This window comes from Gopherus flavomarginatus, chromosome 7, assembly GCF_025201925.1.
Source record: "Gopherus flavomarginatus isolate rGopFla2 chromosome 7, rGopFla2.mat.asm, whole genome shotgun sequence".
Classification (NCBI taxonomy): Eukaryota; Metazoa; Chordata; order Testudines; family Testudinidae; genus Gopherus; species Gopherus flavomarginatus.
This window is the reverse complement of record NC_066623.1, coordinates 73,891,529-73,911,747: the sequence shown is the minus strand read 5'-3', so window position 1 is coordinate 73,911,747 and position 20,219 is coordinate 73,891,529. Positions and strand designations below refer to the sequence as shown.

The following is a 20,219-nucleotide window of genomic DNA, read 5'->3' as shown; positions in this document are numbered from 1 at the left end:
GTGAGATTACTGTACTTAAATTATTACGGTTTAATGCATCGTATTTATAGGTCCCATTTGTCAGCAATACAGGCAAAAAGGAAACTGCATCCTGTTCATGTAAACACAAGTATTCTAAGAGGCGACACATTTTTATGTCCAAGGCACCCAATTATAGAGGACTTGCCCTGCGAACGCTACAACAAAGGGAAATCAGGATCACAACAGAGGAATCAGGCTAGAATCACACTGTCCCCTTGCTATTCACGGGGGAAATGAACCGGGGCTGCAGGCCACAGCCCAGAAACACGCACCACATTTAGACTGGAGGACACCGGGGTCTGGGGCGGGGTAGCAGAGAATGCTAAGATGAATGGGTTTTCGCCAAACCAGCATCAAAGCAGCCAGGCTGTTGTCTCGCCCGGTCCCTTCAGCACCACCCTCAGCTCCACTGTCTGGCAGGAGATCTCCTTCTCTCCTCCCCATGACAGGGGGCCCTACCATCCCCTGGGACTTCCCCCCCCTTCAGAGCTCCCGCTGTCACCCCACCCGCCAGACTCTCTTCTACCCCCCCACCTTCCCTGACAGGCCCGCCGCCTCCCACCCCCGTTCTCCCACTCCCCTCCGGTTTGCTCCCTCCCAGACACTCTCCTCCCCCACTGCCTTCTGTCACCCTATCTCGGGAGGTGCCAGCCTGGCCCCCGCAGGAAGGGGTCCCCAGCAGGCCGGGACTCTCCCCAGGCAGCCCGGGCCCGGGGCTGCTCCCCACCACGACGACGCAGACCCACCTGAGGGGAGTCCGGGGGACCCGGACACACAGACACGCACGGAGTAGATGGGAGGGACGCAAAATGGCGGCGGGTCCCTGGCCCAGGAATAAGGGGGTTCAGTTCGGCGTCTGCCCCGACCCTACGGCTCCGCTTCTGGCCGCTCCGGCTCCCTGACGGCGGTTGTCAAGCGGCTCCGCCAATCCGGGCCCGGCAGGGCCGCTCCTCGGGCCCCTCCCCGCGCCGGGCGGGGTGACCGCGCAGCCGCCGGAATGGAAACGGGAGACTGGGAGGGGGAAGGGCAGGGGCGGCTGCTCTGTGGGGAGGGGACAGGGACGGCGGGGACAGCCGGGGGCGCTGAGGCGGGGCTGGGGCGGCTGGTCGCCCGCCTGGGGCCGTGACAGGAGCGTTGGGCGGGCCCCGGGATCTCCTGGCACCCGCTGCTGGGCCGGACAGAGGCGAAAAGAAGCGAGAAGGGGGCGAAGCGGACCCCGTTGCAGGCGGCTGCATTGGGGAAGAAGCGTTACCTGCACCCGCGAGCCCCCAGAAGTCCGGACGTCGCGGGTGGAAACACAAGCTCGCCTTGAAAGCAGCTGTAAAAACGGTTCCCGTTTTAGGAAAACGCAGAAGGGAAAGTTCTTCTCAAGTGGTCACCCGGCTTGAAGCAGGGAGAGATCTGAGAGCTGTGCAGCCGCAGAAACTAACCCCGGCGAGCAGGGACTTATACATGTTAATGAAGGAAACTCTGCCGGGTAAATTACTTAATGTGTCCGCCTACGCCTCACCAGCTAGTCAAAGATGGTTCATGTTCCGAAATGGTTTGTGCCACCTTGGCTCTGCCTGGATTCTGCGTTGCTGCACGGTTCACCTGCCCCTGGCACAAGTCAGAGCATCTCCGTAGTACAGATTGTCACCATGAACATTTCTCATCCCTTTCATTAGCCTGGGTGTGCACCTACCGAGCAGGTTTAGTTGAGCCCAAACTTGTAGGTAGGATTCCGAGCCTTTAGTGTATCAGGAAGAGGGGCAGGTCTGCAGAGAAGTTTTTGTGGCAAAGGTGCTGGACTAGGACTTAAGAACTCTGGATTTTGGTTTCAACTCTGCTATAGCTAGTAAGGTGTAGCTTTGGGCAAATTGATCTGTGCCTCACTTTCCCATCTGTAAAATGGTGATTTAAAAGAGTTTCCTGCCTCAGAGGGGTGTTGTATGGATAACTTCGTTCATGTTTGAGGTGCTCAGGTATGTGGTGAGTCCCATGGAAAAGTATATAAATAACCTAACAGCCTGGAACAAAAGATTCCTCCCATGTCACACTCACTGCAATCAGCACAGGGCAGGTAGACCACAAATAAATAATGAGCTATCTTGCTCATAAATACAAGTTGCTGACACATGCATTTGTTATGATCCTTTTTGTAAAGTTTCTTGTTATAAGACAAAGACCTGGAAAGTGTCAAAGGAGGGTATGATCAAAGGATAAGGCCTCTTAGCTAATTATCCTTAAATATTCAGTGAGTTGACCACCAGTCAGTCTGTGGGTGTAAATTGTTAGCAAAGCAGAGAAATTTCTGTGTCGAATACTGTGGCTTTTTTAATGTGTTGGCCTGGAGGCAGTGAACATTAGTAAAAATGAGGGCAGGGCCCATTGCATAAGCAAACTGCAATAAGGGATTGACAAGGAAGATAGATTTCAGGGGTAGTGACTGCCAGGAAACCTCAACATTATTAGAGTATTTTATTTATTTATTTCTATGCTGCATATCACCATAGTATTCTTTTTCACTGTACATATATAGAGAGAGTAAATGTATATATACATCGATAGCATGTGTATGCCTCCAAATACTCATTATGAAAATCTAGTCTTTACTAGTTTTGAATGTATTTGCATTGGGGATGAGTAAAGTATTGCCAGCTGCATGGTGAGTTCCTGGATCTCCCTGCCATCACAGTAAGAGGTGGGGAATCACTTGGCTTTTCCAGAAAAGAACAGTGCTGCCAACTACAATATGCATATATGTAGGGTTGGGAACCCTAGCTGGCAGACAACATGCCTTTAAAGCTGTGGGGCACTGGTGGACAGGTTATTCATCCCACCTCCTTTGCACTTGCTGTTGTATAAGAAGAATGGCTGCATGCGTGTGCAGGGGATGTGGGAATTAAGATGCACTCTGTGTGCCCTCTTTTTTTCACACGCACCCAGATAATAGCTCCATAAAACAAAGATTTCAAGGCACATTTTATTACTATATAGCTCCTTAATCTTTTTGTGGTTTGGCTATATTACTGTAGCACTGTTTGAGAGATATTTAAGCAAGTATTATACACACAAACTACTGAAAAATCACCTACAATTAATGTAGAACAGATGAGCTTGTTTCCTTTGGGATAATGCATTATGAACACTGTGACAGGGTGTTCTAAAATCATATTTTCTTTGCTAATGCAATGGAGACTTATGGGTTGTTGGCAATATATTTAATTACTAGCTGTGAGCCTCCCCGTTTCCAGGATAGTCGTGGAATTTTGTTCTACTATCTTCTCACATTTTCTAGTGTGCTACAGCAAATCTGTTTTGCCTTATTTAATTATGGTAACTATGCTTTAAAATGTTGAACTGAGGCAGACCACTTCATTCTTGAGACCTTTTAATTGGATGACAAATATTTCCATTTATTAGATATTTTCATTTTTAAGTGCCTGTTATGTATATATTTCAATTTCTTAGTATTAAATGAATCAGTCACATGAGATGGGGTGCAGAAGGGAGTGCTTTAGAGTATTCAGTGCAGCATTTGAAAAACACAAAATGTACCACCACCACATGGACAGTAATAGATATTTCTCACTTCTAACCCTTACACAACAGACATGTATAACAACTCTGTGGTGAAGAGGGTAGAAGAATGGGAAAATATGACCATCTAAGAGCTCCATTGGAGTACTGGAAGGATTACCATGGATTTCAGTATAGTAGGATTGGGACCTCCTTGTAGCCCTTATTCTATGAGCTGTTCAATACCGCACAGAGACACACCCTGAAGAAACAAGTTTTCTGTTTTATTTAGAAACAGCCAAAATGTGCAAGAAAAAATATTAAGTCGTTCAACCCTCTTATCCTGTTCTCTTTTTTTCTAAAAAGGAATATGTAAAGGGATGCCAAACTCTTTGTCCTGTGAAGTGTGATGCAGACAAAGTGTCAGCTATTCAGCAATGACTCTGCAGTTAAAGGGCTATGAATACGCGACCTTCAGGTCCTGGAAGGAAGCCCTTCTGAATGATTACAGTTCCGATATCACATCACATGTAACTTGACTCTCAGGTAAGATAATGAATGCCCCCATTTACATGTAAAAATATCACTCAGGTTCAGAGCTCTCTCATTGGAGTGAATGGGCAGTGTAGGTGTTTATGTAATGATTTTTAAAAGAATTAAATGCACCATTTAAAAGAAATGTGCATATTCTGCAATACATCAGCAACCTCATGGTGCATAAGGAAATGGAAGTGACTATAAACAAATAGGAATTGGACCTGTTTAGTTTCACTGGCCAAGCTGAAAAAAATGTAAAAAGTGACCCATCAGCACAAATTTTGAAAAGTACATTAGATTTTAAATGTTATTTCAGTTTTAATCAGTCAAAGCATTAGAGAAACACCTATATGAATTAAAAGAAAGTCCATCTTGATGTTTTATTGTGGCTAATCCTTTAATACTTTGGTGGCATATGTGGAAGCACAGGTTATTAGTGCAGATGATTTGTCTCTCTAGTGGAACCCCTGAGACTCAGTGTTTTGTATTGGGAGTAAGCCTCCTCCCTCAACCCCTCCCCCAAACACACAGTGGATGACGAAAAAGAAGAAGAAATTCTGAGTTCAAAGTGTTTACACTTCTATGTGTGGGAATTACCTCTGTGTAGGGAACACAGTGTCCTTAGCGAGGATAGACCAAATCCCTGCAGACATCTGTCCTCAGAGAAGGTGCAGTTAACTCCCTTTGAGAGGTCAGCCTGGGAGAACAACAGAGCCTATATTTGCAGGTTGTTGTAGCTGTGTTGGTCCCAGGATATTAGAGAGACAAGGTGGGTGAGGTGATTGGGCCCTCAGAAGTTGGTCTAATAAGACATTCTCACTTATCTTGTCTAAGATTTCCACAAAGGAGCTAGAATTGCTTAGAGCCTTCAGTGAAACTAGACAACCTTTAGTTCATCTTTGCATTAACAATTCCAGTTTCGAGGTAGATCAAACAACAAAATATATTGAGCCAACAAAAGATAATCTGCATCCAGATCATTTTAAGAAGTGTTGACTTGTGTGCTCTTGTCAGGTCTTGTTATACCAGGAGTTAGGTCTGTGATGTTGTGGGAAGGATGAGGCAAACGCTGTTTAATGCAAAGCTCAGTACTTTATTAGCTCTTAATCTTTATGAAAGACTCCATTAGCAGATTAGCAGTGACATAAAAGTAGCTATTACTTCTTATGTTTTCCAGACTATGTATACATAAAGCTCATGTACCATAGACATAGTACTTGTGATGCATCTTATGCGGGTCACAGAAATTCCTTTCAGGATATTTGCTGCCTTTTTGCAGATCCAAGTAATGACAATTTAAAGCTTATCTACATGGGAAGTCATTCCACGATAGCTATTACTGATCAACTCGGTCTGTGGATGCTCTTATTCTAGAATAAGGTGTGTTATTCTAAATTAGTTTAATCCACAAAGTAGATAAAGCACTCTTATTCCAGAATAAGAACGTCTACAGTTGGAGTTAATCAGGAATAGCTGATGTACTTTAAATTCACACCCTTATTCCAGATTAATTTTCATGTGTGCACGATATATTTCATGTATAAATATATACTGCATCCACACATTTAGTGAGTTTTGGGAAGAGCTTGGAGGAACTTATTTTTGTAAAATTTCTTAGTAGAACTGTTAATTCTGTTTTCCATTTTTCTGCCCTCTATCTCGAAGTCTCATAGCTTGAGCAGTCTTTCCGGCCAATGGGACAGCTCACTCCAGGGATCCTAGAAATCCATTTGCCACAGAAGAATGCAGAATTTGCGTCTTTACAGAGAATCTTTAGTTTTACAGTTTGTGAAAAAATAAAAACACATTAACTAGATTTTACTGAAAGTACCAATGTCCGTTACTTAATGCACGCAACCTCCCTCTCTTGTTGTAGATTTTTGAATGTGCCTTAAAATTTACATAGCTAAACATACGCCAATAAACTGCTTCTGGTATATACAGCTTAGTGTTTTAATGCATCTCAAATTTCACTTCAGCTGCCACATGTAAGTTAATTAAAGTTATGAAAAGATGCCGAAAACTATAAAAATCATCCCTGAAGACAGTGTCATTGAGTCTGGCAAGGGCAAATTTCACGTTGCTGTTAATGTGCTGTTCCGTACCATATGGAGCAGTGCGGTAAATTACGTTAGAAAGCAAACAGTTGTGAAATACATGGAAAGTGCTAAACAAACTGAATGAAAACAAGAGGCTGAAACAGCAGAGCTATTGACAACCGTAAGGAAACAATACACTGTGACTAGATCACACCAGCATTTAAAAAAAAAAGTTGTAAATTGAGAACAGACATAGAAGTATTTGCTATATGTAAGATATACACATTGCAATTCTATTAATTTTATTATAATGATTGATGGCACTGATAGGCTTTGAACTTGCTTGAAAATTGTAAATATAGCAATAAGACTTGTTCAACTGATACATTGGTATGTATGTTGTGGTTAGGGAATCTAAAGTTCAGTGTTTAATTTTAATCATGCAAAAACAGATTTTTATATCTTTTTTTCAGAGAATGTTGGTTTCTATATCATGGAAAACTAGGATCCCTGAATGTTGCTCTTCAGTTAGCCGTGGGAGTAAGGTCTGAAGAACTCCCTCTCCTAAAAAACAGTTAAGAGGTGAATGCTTCAGATCCAGTGTTCTCAAATCTTGCTGATCAATTAGGACTGACCTAGACTCCCAAGGCCAAATTGAAGGTGAGTCATCTTCTGACCCTTTCATTGTTTCTGTATGGTTTCCTTGGCTTATTTAGCTCTTAGAGTCACACTTAGTGTCAACATGTAACTTACACAGCCCATTGAGACTGACTGTGAGGGAACCTTAGCTGGTGTAACTCATAAGAAGATAAGAATGTAGTTCCTTTTCTTTCTAGCAGGAAGGTTTAAGTTTTAAAGCAGCCCCATCACTAATTGTAATTTACCCTTTCTTCTGGCTTCTCTACATATAAGATGCACTCTTTAGACTCTCTTTTACATCAGTAGTGTAGGTTAGCAGGTCTAAGAGTTTGCATGTACCTCACTTTAGACATCAGCTTTGTTTCCACAATGATAATGTGTTGATCTTTTCCTATACTTGCTGTATTTGGCTATAGAAAAATTAAATTGTGATTTCTTTATAAGAAAAGAGAGAAGCTGTGGAGGTATGGAATGTTTTCTTTTAAACTGATGGACTTCTATCAAGTCCAAATTTAGAATAAGATAATTTGAAGTCTTGTTTAAAATGGAGGATACTTGAATGTCAGTTTGAAAAGATTAGCTAACTAAATGTAAGTTGACAGTACACGTGGAAGGGGTTATGGATCTCAAGGTCATACTTTATGGCCACACTTCTTTAAGGACTGAAGGTGGCAAAGAAATGCTGTTTTAGTATCAGATGACACAACTAGATAGCTCTGCAAGTGCAAGGTTTTAATATCTTTAATAAAAATAATAGAAGAATTGAAAAAAAATATCTGCAGATAGCTAGGACTAGATCCTCATCTACAGGCAAGAGAGGCTGTGCACAGCTGTGGGTGGGGAGATAAAGGTAGTTCTAAATCACCCTTGTGTCTCTTGATCCCACGGCTGGTCCTCTCCCTGTTATAACTTAGAGCTGAGCCACAATGGTGCTCTAAGTTACACTTAGCTGCCTGTCGACCAAAACGGTCATTCTGTCTGTTGAGGATCACTGAGGTGTAGAGAGATTCTGCTCCTTTCTCACAGGAATGCCCTCTGCTCCAGGAAGTGGTATTAGCAAGTGGCATAAAGCTGCTATGCCATCTGTGAAACCTCTGTGAAGCTGGTGCGTATGACAACCGCCTTCACAGAGGATAAATGCAAGAAGCAGTTAAGCTCCTTTTTGGAATAGGCTAGCTGAAAAAATAAGAGCCATCCCCCAAGACACATGCCTCATACAAGGCTGTTTGGAAACTGAACTATGGGGGCCGAAGGGTTTTGCTGAGCATTGTTTGATGGAAGTGCTTCTGGGAGCAGGATTGCACCAAGAAGTATCTGTTGTATTCATCAATTTCTCCTAACAGGAACAACCCATAAGATCCTGAATATTGGGAACTGCTGGCTAACTGCTCAGGCCACAAGAGGCAATATCCCCTACCTAAAAGGACTATTTAGGAAGCCAGTTAAGATCTCTGTATTTAACCAAATTGTGAGAAGAGTAAGAAATTTTAACAGTGTAAGTGCACTCTGAGAGCTACCAAGCATCCCATTTGCCCTTTGTAGCTAATGAGATTTTCAGGTGCTCAGCATCTATGAAATTCAGGTCTTTTATATTGGTTCTACCAATTTAAAAGAAAAATAATTGACTTCAAAATTTTTGGAACAGTGGTGTTCTTATTTTAATAACTTTATAGTGTTTGTCTTCATTTTTTATGTTCTCAAACTTAGAGAACTATCCAGATTGTATTAGTAGAGTTTAATGGTGGAATTAGAATTCCTATGAAACATACTGAAATACATGAATGCTTTAAATAGCTTAAATAAAAATGTGCCTATTTTAGAATTCATATTTTTATGTGGGAATATTCTCCGATTTCTAAATTACAAAATTAAAGATTTTTCAATCATGAGAAATAAAAATTGTTTTTCAGTTCCTTTGAAAATCACTGACAGACTTTGTCTGCTGGTAGTTAGCTGACAATTTGTCCCCCAAATTTGCAGATATGGGGGAGAACAAAAATATCTCACGGCTAATTTGTCTCCTCTACAGATTATTACTTTGTATAAGAGGAATTTCTTGGGTTTGCACTCAGTAGCCGCCTTTCCTCACCGTTGTGGATGAATGCTATCTTGCAGAATGAGTAGAAGCCTCAGGCCAAGGAACCAAAATATCTCCTATGATTTTCCAGGACCATCATGCAGAGGTGATTTTGCTCTTTTTTGTAAATGGTCCTTGAAGGAAAGTTTTTATAGTGCATATTTATAGAAACAGCTTCCAACAGATCAAAGATTAAATATAAATTTCAGTTTAGAATGTAAAAGGTCTATCATGGGCTGTGTGATTAAAATTGTAATTGTGTTGGATAGGAAGTTTCTGACTCTTTGGTTACATGGTCAGTCATGCTGACAATTATTGTAGGCAGTATGTCAGTATAGATAGTAGTAAATTTATGATTTTTACCTTTAATCTTCTGTAGTGAGAGGAGAAAATTATAAATGAAGAAACTGATACAAGCACTGTAAACAAAAAAATTCCCAAACCAAATGCTAACAGAAATGCATTTAAGTACTCTAGAGATGATTTGGCCATCATTGTCATCATGTTAGGGTTTAATGGGCCTGGACAAGGAATCCATTGGCAGTAAGTTTAACAGTTGTCTTGTTGATTCAATAACAGTGACATTATTTCCCATGGAATTGAACTTGAATATAATCACCACTTCTGCTTATTTGAAAGTCTTGTTTGAATGAGGCCAAGCATCACTTTTTAACTTTATGTGGTGGACCTCAGATCTGGAAAAAGGGGGTGTATTTGTGTCCCTTTATTCCAGAATTCACTCTTTGGTCCATTAGATTGGTACAAAGATGCTGTCCTATGGTGGTGAACCAGCAGGCTGTTTCTGCCATGAGCAGATTATCTGGCATATTTTGTTGGAATGTCTCTGGTGTCTATTTCTCCAAGAGTAAGATTAGATCATCTTTGTTTTTGTCTGCAGTGCAAGAATTTTGAATGTGATCCTGCACCTGGCTTTCAAGCTGTTGTACTCAAAGTTAAGCAATTTATTTACTGCATTTACTGTTTTAACATACTTTTCTTCTGTTTATAGCTTTGTCATCTTGAAGCACTGCCTGATCAAGGTGGTTTAGGTACTTTCTTATAACATTCATGCAGGAGCTTCAGCCCTGATTCAGTGATGGACAAGTACATTTTTAAGTGCTTTTCTGAACCACATTATTTTCCAATGTCTTAACTAGTGTTGTAACAGCCATTAGATTAACTGGCTCCTCATATTTTTAGCAGCTCCATAAGCAAAGTTTCCTCTTGCTTTTTATGAACAGGTGACCTGAGATATGATATCTTGGTCAACAGGAGAGAGTTGAAATCTCAGTAGTCTCTCTAAACCTGGCTGGAAACATCCATCAGAGAGTTTTAAATTTTGTATATTTGGCAGCCTAGTCCCAAAACCAAGATCACTGGGATTACACAAAAGTATGCAGAACAAAGACCATAAAGCTAAAAAACAAATGCAAGATTCCATCAAATGGGCATAGGTTAGCCCAGTATATTTAAATTGCTAAATTACATACATGGAGAAAGATAAGTTTCCAAGAATTAAATTCTGACCAAGATATACACCACAGTTGGGAAGTACAAGTGATTTCATAAAAAGCTGTCAACGCTTAAGAAGCCTTAGTTCATTCAAAAGGCAGCTGCTCTTCTATGTTGCAACACAGATAACCAGGAACACTTCACCTCATGTTCTGCCTTTTGTACATTTCCCCTTTAAGCAGCAATCAAGTACAAGGCTTCATTTTATATTAAAAAAACCCTCCACAGGCCAAACCAAAGCTATTGACATGAACACATTATGCTGAATGATAACCTCCCAAAATTAGACCAATCCTTTGAAACAGTGAAAGTTAACCATAAGATTAGGACTAGTGTGAGTGGGAGACAGAATGATCTTGGCAACTGGCCTGCAACTATGAACTTACTTTTAGAAGAGATTAGGATTACATTAGGGAAAGAGTTGTTAAATCCAATTCTTCAACAGCCTTCTTCTGATAATAGAACACCGAGTTACATGTTAAATAAAATAAACATAAATGGGGGATGAAAAGAAAATACAAATCTGTATGTATTTTTTCTAAAATTTGTAAGGTGTTCAGCTACCACGATGAGCATGCTTTGAATAGGTAGGTGAATTGATTAATCACACTTTGTTTATATTTAAACATAATATGAAAGAGCGCGAGAAAATGTATGGTTTTTGGTGCCATGCTTTTATTTAACTGAAAGGAAAAACTACACTGTACCACATAAGTAGTAATATGACAATATTTTACAGCACACTATTTGAAAAAATATGGAAGCAATGTTCCACAGAAGTGGACGAGTAAGCACACAATACACTGTACATTTCTCAACAGCGCCCATTAAATCATAATTAAATAGCTGTATTTGGCTTTAAACAGCCAAACAATAAAAATGAACAGTCATACTAAAATTTAAAAAATGGTTTCAGTAGCAATTATGACTGTTAAAATTTGAAGTTTTGCTCTGGAAATTAAGATGAGTGTTTGGCAAATTCAGTCATAGCAACAATAATAATACCACCCTTGATGAAAGCACCAGTGTGTTCTGAAAAGATCAGTGATAAATTCTGGCCTTATGAAAAGCTTTTTTTTCTTTTTTATTTTTTTAAACATGACCCCAACCAAAGATACAGTGTAATTAGAAAATTTGCAGGCTTAAAAAAGAAAAAGCATCTGTCTTCACTTTTCCTGTATTAAGAAAAAAATTTAGACTGTGAGCAATGAACTTTTCAACTGCATTATTCATATTCTACCTTTAGACACTGCACATTTTTTAACCTGTAGACAAATATGAACATAATACATTCAGTCATATTTTAAATGATTCAAAGAATCTCTGTGGCATGTATTTTAACTCACTTTGTTTAGATGGATGTGCATGTATTAGTGAGTATTGCAAGTGTTAGTCAAATCCAAGGCCGGTTTTAGAAAGAAAAAGGCCTCCCATGATAAACCTTTATAAACATATTCATCATATCCACGACTGTTAATTCCATCCACCCGCACCCTACTCCAGCACTGACTTTTTTTGAACTAATTTTTACAATACAAAGTTCATATAACAGTAGTTGTAAGAGCTATCTAACAGGCAGAATGTGCAAACCCTCTTTCCCCTCTATATTTTTTATATAATATATACATAATATGTATACACTTGAAATATAAGAGTTACATATCCTGATCATATACATGCAAACAGTAGGAATCAGCTAGCCACAAGTAGTTTTGAGCCACATACATCTTAAACATGTACTTTAAAGTGTTTTTTCTTTTTTTACAGTTTTAACAAATATACATAAGAACATAAATTATAGTAAAATATTGACAGCATTTGAGAAAATGTTGATAAACAACCCAATGCATTTATGCCTAAGGCCTTATAATAATTAAAAAAGTACTGTTCTAAATTGTTTAAGGACATCTCATTTCTGTGAATCTTCTATATAAGTAAATGAGTACATCATAGTAGTGAGGCATTATTTCTCTCTAAGCAGTTCAGTGAGAGAAATGTACATAATTTTAGTCTCTACTCCCCATGAAACAGAATGAACTACATAGTTACAGAATAATACTGTCCTTATTTTTATATTTACACAGTTGTCACAACACAAACAGAACAGGATCATAAATCATTCAAATCTTTTCCTGAGAATGAGTTCGCCCCCTCCCACCAACTAATCCTCTGGTACACGTTGCCAAAAAAACCACAGATTTGGGGGAGGTTTCAAGTTTGTAGTTTTTTCAGAACAGTGCTACATTGAAAATAATTATGCAAAAGAAAAACACTAAGCACACTTGTGCAAAATAATGAAACACTGATGAAATCAAAATGTAGCCCTTCGTAAATAATACTGAAATATGTTCCAATGGCTATTTTCAAATATGTTTATATTTGTTAAAAAGATTGAAATGTCAACCAGGTTCTTTGCCATACTTATTTTAAAAGAGTCTCAAAATGTCATTTGTCAAAGTATGTAAAAAAAAAAAAGTGATTTACTTTTTAAAAAGCTGGACAGACTGAAACACATATCAGATGTCTATCCACAGCAAAATTTGTTTAAGGATGAATTGGGTAGAACTGAGGTGAAAAAACAGATTTAGTTAGTGAATACTGTGACTCTCCTGAATATTTTAGTTGCTAAATAATAATTTAATCTGAAGGAAACCTCCCTTTAAGCAGCTCAAATAATTCCCTTAATATTTAGTTTAAAAAAATAAACCAGTATTACAGCGTTGAAATGGAACTGGAAATACTCAGTGGGATCTTTCAGTAATGATTAGAACATACGAGAGTCTTTCAGAACAAGACCAGGATGTCTTAGAATAACTATAGAGTGTTCTGTATCTCATAATAGACCACTTTTTTTGTTTGTATTTCATGATGGAATTCATTAAGTAAATTTCAATGACACTGAAAATAATAAGAAAAGTGAAGGAAAAAACAGCAAGAAAATTAAGTTTCAGGACAAGCACAAACACAAAAGCATAAGGCAAGAAATGTAAAAAATGTAATTGCAGTCACTGCCGATGAACAACATTCAGTGCTTGTGTATCTAATCAAAATATAGAGTAAATGTACCCTATAGTCTCTATTAGCACATACAAATCTCCACACATGAATCAGACATTTCCATTATCACTTGTAGTTGTATCACCTAAGTGACAATCTTCTGCACTCTTAAATACTGTGTTTACATTCCAGTTGTGGATGATAAGAGCTTGTCCAATTTCAAGTTCTATAAGTCTTGTTGGCAACTAGAAACCTCTTTTCTATAGGCAGTAAAGATGAAGTGCAAGCTTACTACAATTGTCTGAAGCAAATATTTTCCCCACTATGCCTTGGTAGGTAAGAGTTTTTTAGGAGTTACTGGTCTCTTGGTTTGCCACAAATGGCTGTGAATGGTAATTGCATCAACACTGGCAGACATAGTTTTAGCAGGTATGTGGCTGAATTGCTTCCTGTCAGAGTTATATTTATATAGCCCCTCTATCATTTTCTTTGTGATTGATTTGGGGCCTATCCCCGTCAGCTTACTGATTTCTTCAGTGTCAGGGCAGTATGTATACAAAGATCTGAACTGGCAGCCAGAATCCCGGAATAGGATTAAGAAGTTATTGGCATCAGATTTCTCCATTTCCTTTAAAAGAAAAAGAGAAGTGTTTACAATGTGAAATTTATATTACATGTAGGAAACCCTCAACACTAAGTTGTAGGGGGTTTTATTTTAAACACATTATAGGCTAAACTATAGTTTAAGTTGCAGAATACTTTCCATAAGACCTTGTTTTCAGTTGATTAAATTTTTCCCAAACTTTAAGTATTAGAACTGAACTTCTGCATGCTGGATGTTTGCCTCAGGAAGAATTTTCATTTTTTATAAAAAATTAAGCTATAACAGTGCAGTTGTTCCTAAGAAGGAGGTAAGGGGAAAAATATAATAATTTTTGCCCAGGTTAAAAATATATATAACTGTTTAATTGAGAAGCGCTAGCACCTCCATACTTGGGAGCTGGGGTTTGCAATTTGCAAAGGAGGTTGCCTTTGTACTAAAGATGTGCTTGTTGCCACTGGCCAAATTTGGGTAGATTTGTAGGGAATCTATACGTTTCTGAAAAATTGCAAGTTAGCACATAGTCAGTAGAGGCTTGTTAGAGGCCATAAGCTTTATGGTCTAAAGATCCCAGTTGCACAGATCATGATCCATCTGAAACAGCTCCTACTTGCTGACTAGACTGAGCCTGCTCCATTCTAGGGCTGCAGGAGTGGAGCATGACCTTCTCTGCAATTGCTCCTTCCTACGGCTGGGAGCTGTTATGGTGCCAGGCACCAATACTGCCAGCAGAGAGACTGTTTTTCCTGTGCTCCTGGAGCCCCTCTGCTTTCACCCAGATAGTATGGAGAAGGAAGCGTTCTGATATGAATACAGAGGGGTGAGGAATAGAGGGAGGGGATGGGGCAGAAGGCCTTACCTACTAGAGCACACAACCCTTCAGAATCTGGAATTGAACCCAAGACTCTTAAATCTTGACATTGCTCTGCTCTCAGCAAATAGCTATAAACCCACTGGCAAAGTGTGTTTCTCATACCACTCTGGTGGCTAGCGTACATTGAGGATTACAGTTTACTGTTACTACCAGTTACTCCATTAGGTTAAATAGTAGAGATCTGTGTTATGGATCTAAAGATCCCAACTCTGCTGAAGACCCATATGAGTTCCACAAAATGGAATTGCTTTCTTCAGTTTGCTTTTTAAAAAAAAACTTAGAAAATCATGTTTAAAAAACCCCAAATCCTGTTTTTTTGTTAGGTTGCTAAATCGAGCATTTAAAAGTTAGCAAATTCCAGAATTAAAATTGCCTGTGCATCAGGGGCGGCTCCAGGCACCAGCATGCCAAGCGTGTGCTTGGGGCGGCAAGCCGTGGAGGGTGCTCTGCCGCTAGCCACGAGGGCGGCAGGCAGGCTGCCTTTGGCGGCATGCCTGCGGAGGGTCCGCTGGTTCCACGGCTTCGGCAGACCTCCTGCAGGCGTGCTGCCGAATCCGCAGGACCGGGGACCTCCCGCAGGCAAGCCGCCGAAGGCAGCCTGCCTGCCCTGCTTGGGGCAGCAAAATGCCTAGAGCCGCCCCTGCTGTGCATATAAATAATTCAGTCTCCTTCAGCATAAGCATTATGATACTCTTTAATTACATGATCCTATATGATTGTTTCCATAATACCGCTTGCTCTTTTGGTCCTTTACTCACAGAGGGGACAGGCTTAGGATCACTGAGACTACTCTAGCCATCCACAAAGCATTTACACAGCATTGAGAGGAAGATTCCTTTCCACTCTTCCCTCCAACCTGGCACATCTCCCTAATGTCCAAAGGAGACTGGATTTAATCCCTTTTTTCTTTTTTTAATCATCAGAAGGAAAATATCCTTACCTCCAATATTTTTTTCTTCTGACCTTCATTTACTTTTCCAGCCAAGCAACAATGAGCCAGAGCATTCTGAATAATATGCTTATTGGATTTTGCACTGGGTTCTTTATAGAGTTTTGGGCCTATGAAACAGAATCGACAAATAGGCTAAGTGATTCAATAAACTATACAGAAAGCAGTCTTGAGCACCACTTTTTCCATCTATCAATGTGTATGTAACAATACAATCCTAGCACCCACAAAAGAAATAAGTGGAGCTTGGACCTGTTACACACATGCATTGATTGACTGCTATTCTTCTGTTACTGTATCACAGGATTATGTGTGAATATAATGTGGTACAACCGTCAAGTGAAAAAAGGATTTTTTTTTTTAAATAATACTAGATTCACTCAATAAATATGTCCTTCAGCATTAGAGCATCATAGGGGCATTTTAGGGAACTATCTTGAATATGCCTCATAAAAACTGTTCATAATAATCTACTAATGATCAAATACTTGTATTTAAAAAAAATCCTTCAACCAACTAGGAGAAGTTTCATTTCTTCCTCTGCTCTTAGTTTTGAAGGGAGAAACCGAAAACAGTGAGTTGCTGCAGTGTTTAGAGTTATTGGTCTCCTGCCTTCTGGGATTTGAGTCTTGTGGAATCTCAACTGTGACTTTGCCCACAATAAAGGCAGAAGGTCTTGGTGCTGATTCTGACAGGTCATTCAAGGCTGCCTGAAGTGTTTGTTCCATCAGGAATGACTGGAAAAGCCTATGCTTTGGTTTCTGACAGGTGTGCAGTGTAGGGTTGTGAGCTGGAGAGAAGCTGATGGTATCCCCCTCTTGCTGACTTTAAGTGGTGACCTAGTCCCATGGAAAAGCCAAATTGGAAGAAAATTTTACTGCAAAAAGTTAAACCAAAAACCAGGTCCCCCAGATGAAAAATGTATCAAATATATTTTTGTATAAACTGTTCTTTGGAGGGGGGGTGATGTAACCTATTAGTATCAAAGCAACATATGAAGCCTAAGAACCATACGCCTCTAGAAGATGTCTGGCTCTTCACCCTAACAATAATTTTGAGGGATTGGTCAATGGAGAATAGATTCAGCAATTTATCTTCCTATTTCAGTCAAGACACTTTAATCTTAAAGGCCACCAATAATTTAAAATCAAGATGAACTTTCAGTGTTTTAGACTAACTAACTGACTGTTTGGAGGGAAGAACAGAATCAATGGGAAAAGATGTAAGAAATCTGAGTTATAAACCAAAGAGCATTCAAAATTATGTGGCAAAAAACCCTGATCGAGTTCCTTAAAAAAAATCATGCTGCATTTAAAAATAAAGTCTGAAAAGTTAAAAAAAACAAAACAACCCCCCACCCCAACCTTGAGACAATGGGTCTTACTGAGAGAACTAAAGGAGACAACCTAAGTCCAATGTTAGTACCTGTATTAGACTTAATCCTGAGGAGATGTGAGGAAGCAATTAAGTTGGTTGAAAGAGCGCTCAAAGATTGGTAGATAAGTACTGTGTGCAGTATCCAGATTGTAAATTTGGCCTCTTCTGTAGTTTATTGCAGTAGTGTTGAAGAGGAAAATAGTTTATTTTCAGAACATACAAATTTCCCAGCATAGCTAGAGCTGCACAGCCTCATAGATCAAAATTAACCTCCTTAAAAGCTTGTTTATCTACAATACCTGTTGATACTTCAGAGCTATTCTTTGCGAAAATGAGCGATATTACATGGACAAAAACACAGATTTTATTATTATAATGATGCAAGACATTTTGTAATACACCTCTATCCCGATATAACGCGGTCCTTGGGAGACAAAAAATCTCACCGCGTTATAGGTGAGACTGTGTTATATCAAACTTGCTTTGCCCCACTCATTCCTTGTTCCCTGACCACCCCCTCCAGAGAACCCCATCCCTAATCACCCCCAGGACCCCAGCCCCCCTGTCCCCTGACTGCTCCGACCCCTATCCACCTCCACCCCTATCCTGACAGGCACTCACCGGCAGCGGCAGGAAGCGGAGCAGCCCAGCCCCAGTCTGCTCCACTCTGCCAGCTCCCAGCCACACTGCTCCGCTTCCCGCCGCAGGTGAGTGCGGGGAGGTTGGGGAAAGGATGTCCCCCATACTCACCTGCGGCGGAAAGCGGAGCACTGTGGCTGGGAGCTGGTGGAGTGGAGCGGACTGGGGCCGGGCTGCTCCACTTCCGTCGTTGCTGGTGAGTGCGGAGGGGATCCCCTCCCCCAAGCCCACTCTCCCGATCCATGTGGCTGGGGCTGGGGCGAGGGACACAGAGTGGGCTGCTCCTGGCCCCCCACTTATCCCCCAGGCCACTCTGGGACTGCGGTGCCCCCAAAAGTGCCCTCCCACAGCTCCTGCCCCCTAGACTCCGGGAGGAAGCCCCTGACTGCCCCCGAGATCCTCTGCCCCTTATCGAACCCCTTGGCCTGGCCTGGCCTGGCACCCTTAACACGCTGCTCAGAGCAGCGTGTCAGAGCTTTACAGCATTGTATGCGAACCCGCATTATATTGGGTCGCATTACATTGGAGTAGAGGTGTATCACATGCTACACACACGGAAAAAGAGGATGAAGATGTCACTATTGTTAGACTCGTAGGGCAGTGAAATATTAGAAGTAAGGCAGTAGAGAGTTTTTAATAAGTCTTGAGTTTTTAAAGAGGGGTGTCTTTTGAAACAAGATATAAACTATGGTGAATGGCTGGCTTTCAAAGAATTCTTCAATTCTTTTATATTTAGATTTATATTACTGAATAGATTTTTTTCTCCTATGACAATTATATTTTTCTCTTTGAAGCTTTTGGTTACAGACAGATCACATTTTCTACACTTTCCTCCCCTTGCTATAGAAACAATTTTAATAGGACCTGCATAAAGTTACTTATGTGAGTGTTTGCAGGATTTGGCCTAAATTTGTAGTTTTGTCTATTTAATATACCACATTTCCTATTGTATCAATATTTTTTATTTTATATATTACGCCATTTTTAGATAGTCTAGACATTTGCTTCCTTATTATAGAAGATTAATTTCAAGCCTTTAAGAAAGAGTCCTCAGTCACGTTGTAGGAATGGCAAACAAAGAACCAAAACTCCCCATACACAGATCCTTCTTATACCCAAACATTTCCCTAAGAACATTACCAACACTGACCTGTGTATTCTGTAGCAGAGGCCACTGAAGAAGTTGTAGATGCATTTTCCCAGTCTTTTTCCCCATTGCGACTACCACAACGACTTGGAGATAAGAATCCTTCCACAGACTCAGACCTAAAAATGTACAAAAATATGTTTTCCTGTCAGAACTGAGTAGAACATAGCTATGAAAAAGTCCTCTTATTTTCAGCAGAATGGCCTTTTAAGATCAAAAGAAGACTTAGAATCAGATGTACCAAACCCGTGGGAAAAAAAGCAGAAATTGGGCTTGTTTTTGGCTTAACTGGCTTGTGAGTTGCTTGTTGGCTGGTTTTTGGTTTGTAGCTTGTTGCAGCTTGCTTCTTTTTTTTTTTTTTCAATTGGCTCACGGTAGGGAGGGGGGCAAGCAGGAGGAGAGCCAGTGGTGCACAGCGGGACCATGACAGTCCCAGACTGCACCCCAGGGGATCTAGTCACATAGAGTGTTGTGGATCTTAGGGATTGGCTTGTTTTGGCCTTGTTTTGAAATAGGATTAGCTTGATTTTTGGCTTACTGTGAAGGTTGGGGTGCTTATTTCCCACGTGAAAGTTGGCAACTGTGCTTAGAATATATTACTACGATAGAAGACAGCAAGATATGAAATGTAGACTAAAAGCCATAATGTTACCAGAAGAATTAGAGGGGCAACTCTGTATGTTTACCTTCTGTCACATGTATTATTTAAGGTGTTCCAAAAAGATTAATAGTAGTAGAAAATTATAGACCAGGGGTTCCCAATGCAGTGCCCGTGGGTGCCATGGTGCCCGCCAGGGCATCTAACTGTGCCTGCGTAGTGGCCGGCAGACGAGCATCCACCAAAATGCAGCTGAGAAGCAGCAGCATCTAGAGGCGTAGCTGCCGAAATGCTGCCGATTTTCGGTGGCAATGCCTCTGGATGATGCTGCTTGTTGGCGGCGACACCTATTGACGTTGCCACTTGTTGGCGGCATTCTGGCAGATGCTCGTCCGCCGCCATGGTCCTCCATAGCTCGTCCTCTGGTGCCCATCAGACGAAAAAGGTTGGGGGCCGCTGTAGTAGACTATACGTCAAGGAAAGAGTTCTAACAAAATCTATTAGACTGTAGAACAGTCTTACTGAATTTTGCTTGAATCATTTAAAACTACACCGAACAAAACATTTGAGAGTTTTCCATAGGGAGAAAGCCTGCTCTTGACAGGATGATTAACTAGACAAGTACAATGTTTGTTTTCCCATTGCTGCTGCTGATGGCATTATTATAGCAGCTGCCAGTATGGACTGCTGTAGTTAAGGTTGCAAAACAGT

The 20,219-nt window shown here is 40.5% G+C and overlaps 2 protein-coding genes across 8 annotated transcripts in view; both read right to left on the bottom strand.

Annotated features, from left to right (window-relative positions):
* Nucleotides 1–1,375, bottom strand: part of WDR47 (WD repeat domain 47) — a 39,689-nt gene extending 38,314 nt beyond the window's left edge. For 3 of the 4 annotated variants that reach the window (XM_050961397.1, XM_050961399.1, XM_050961400.1), the window contains exon 1: nucleotides 768–972. The gene's annotated coding sequence lies outside the window, so the exon portion shown is untranslated. Of the gene's footprint in view, nucleotides 1–767; nucleotides 973–1,273 lie in introns of those variants that run through there. The other variant, XM_050961398.1, reaches the window with a different exon arrangement.
* Nucleotides 1,376–10,377: 9,002 nt separating this feature from the next.
* Nucleotides 10,378–20,219, bottom strand: part of CAMSAP2 (calmodulin regulated spectrin associated protein family member 2) — a 176,988-nt gene continuing 167,146 nt past the window's right edge. Inside the window, exons 16-18 of one of the 4 annotated variants that reach the window (XM_050961354.1) lie at nucleotides 18,914–19,029; nucleotides 15,739–15,857; nucleotides 10,378–13,951 (exon numbers count right to left, since the gene is read on the bottom strand). In XM_050961354.1, the coding sequence (XP_050817311.1) occupies nucleotides 13,646–13,951; nucleotides 15,739–15,857; nucleotides 18,914–19,029 (541 nt within the window). In that variant the 3' untranslated portion in view covers nucleotides 10,378–13,645. The remainder of the gene's footprint in view (nucleotides 13,952–15,738; nucleotides 15,858–18,913; nucleotides 19,030–20,219) is intronic. The other 3 variants (XM_050961356.1, XM_050961355.1, XM_050961357.1) reach the window with 3 other exon arrangements.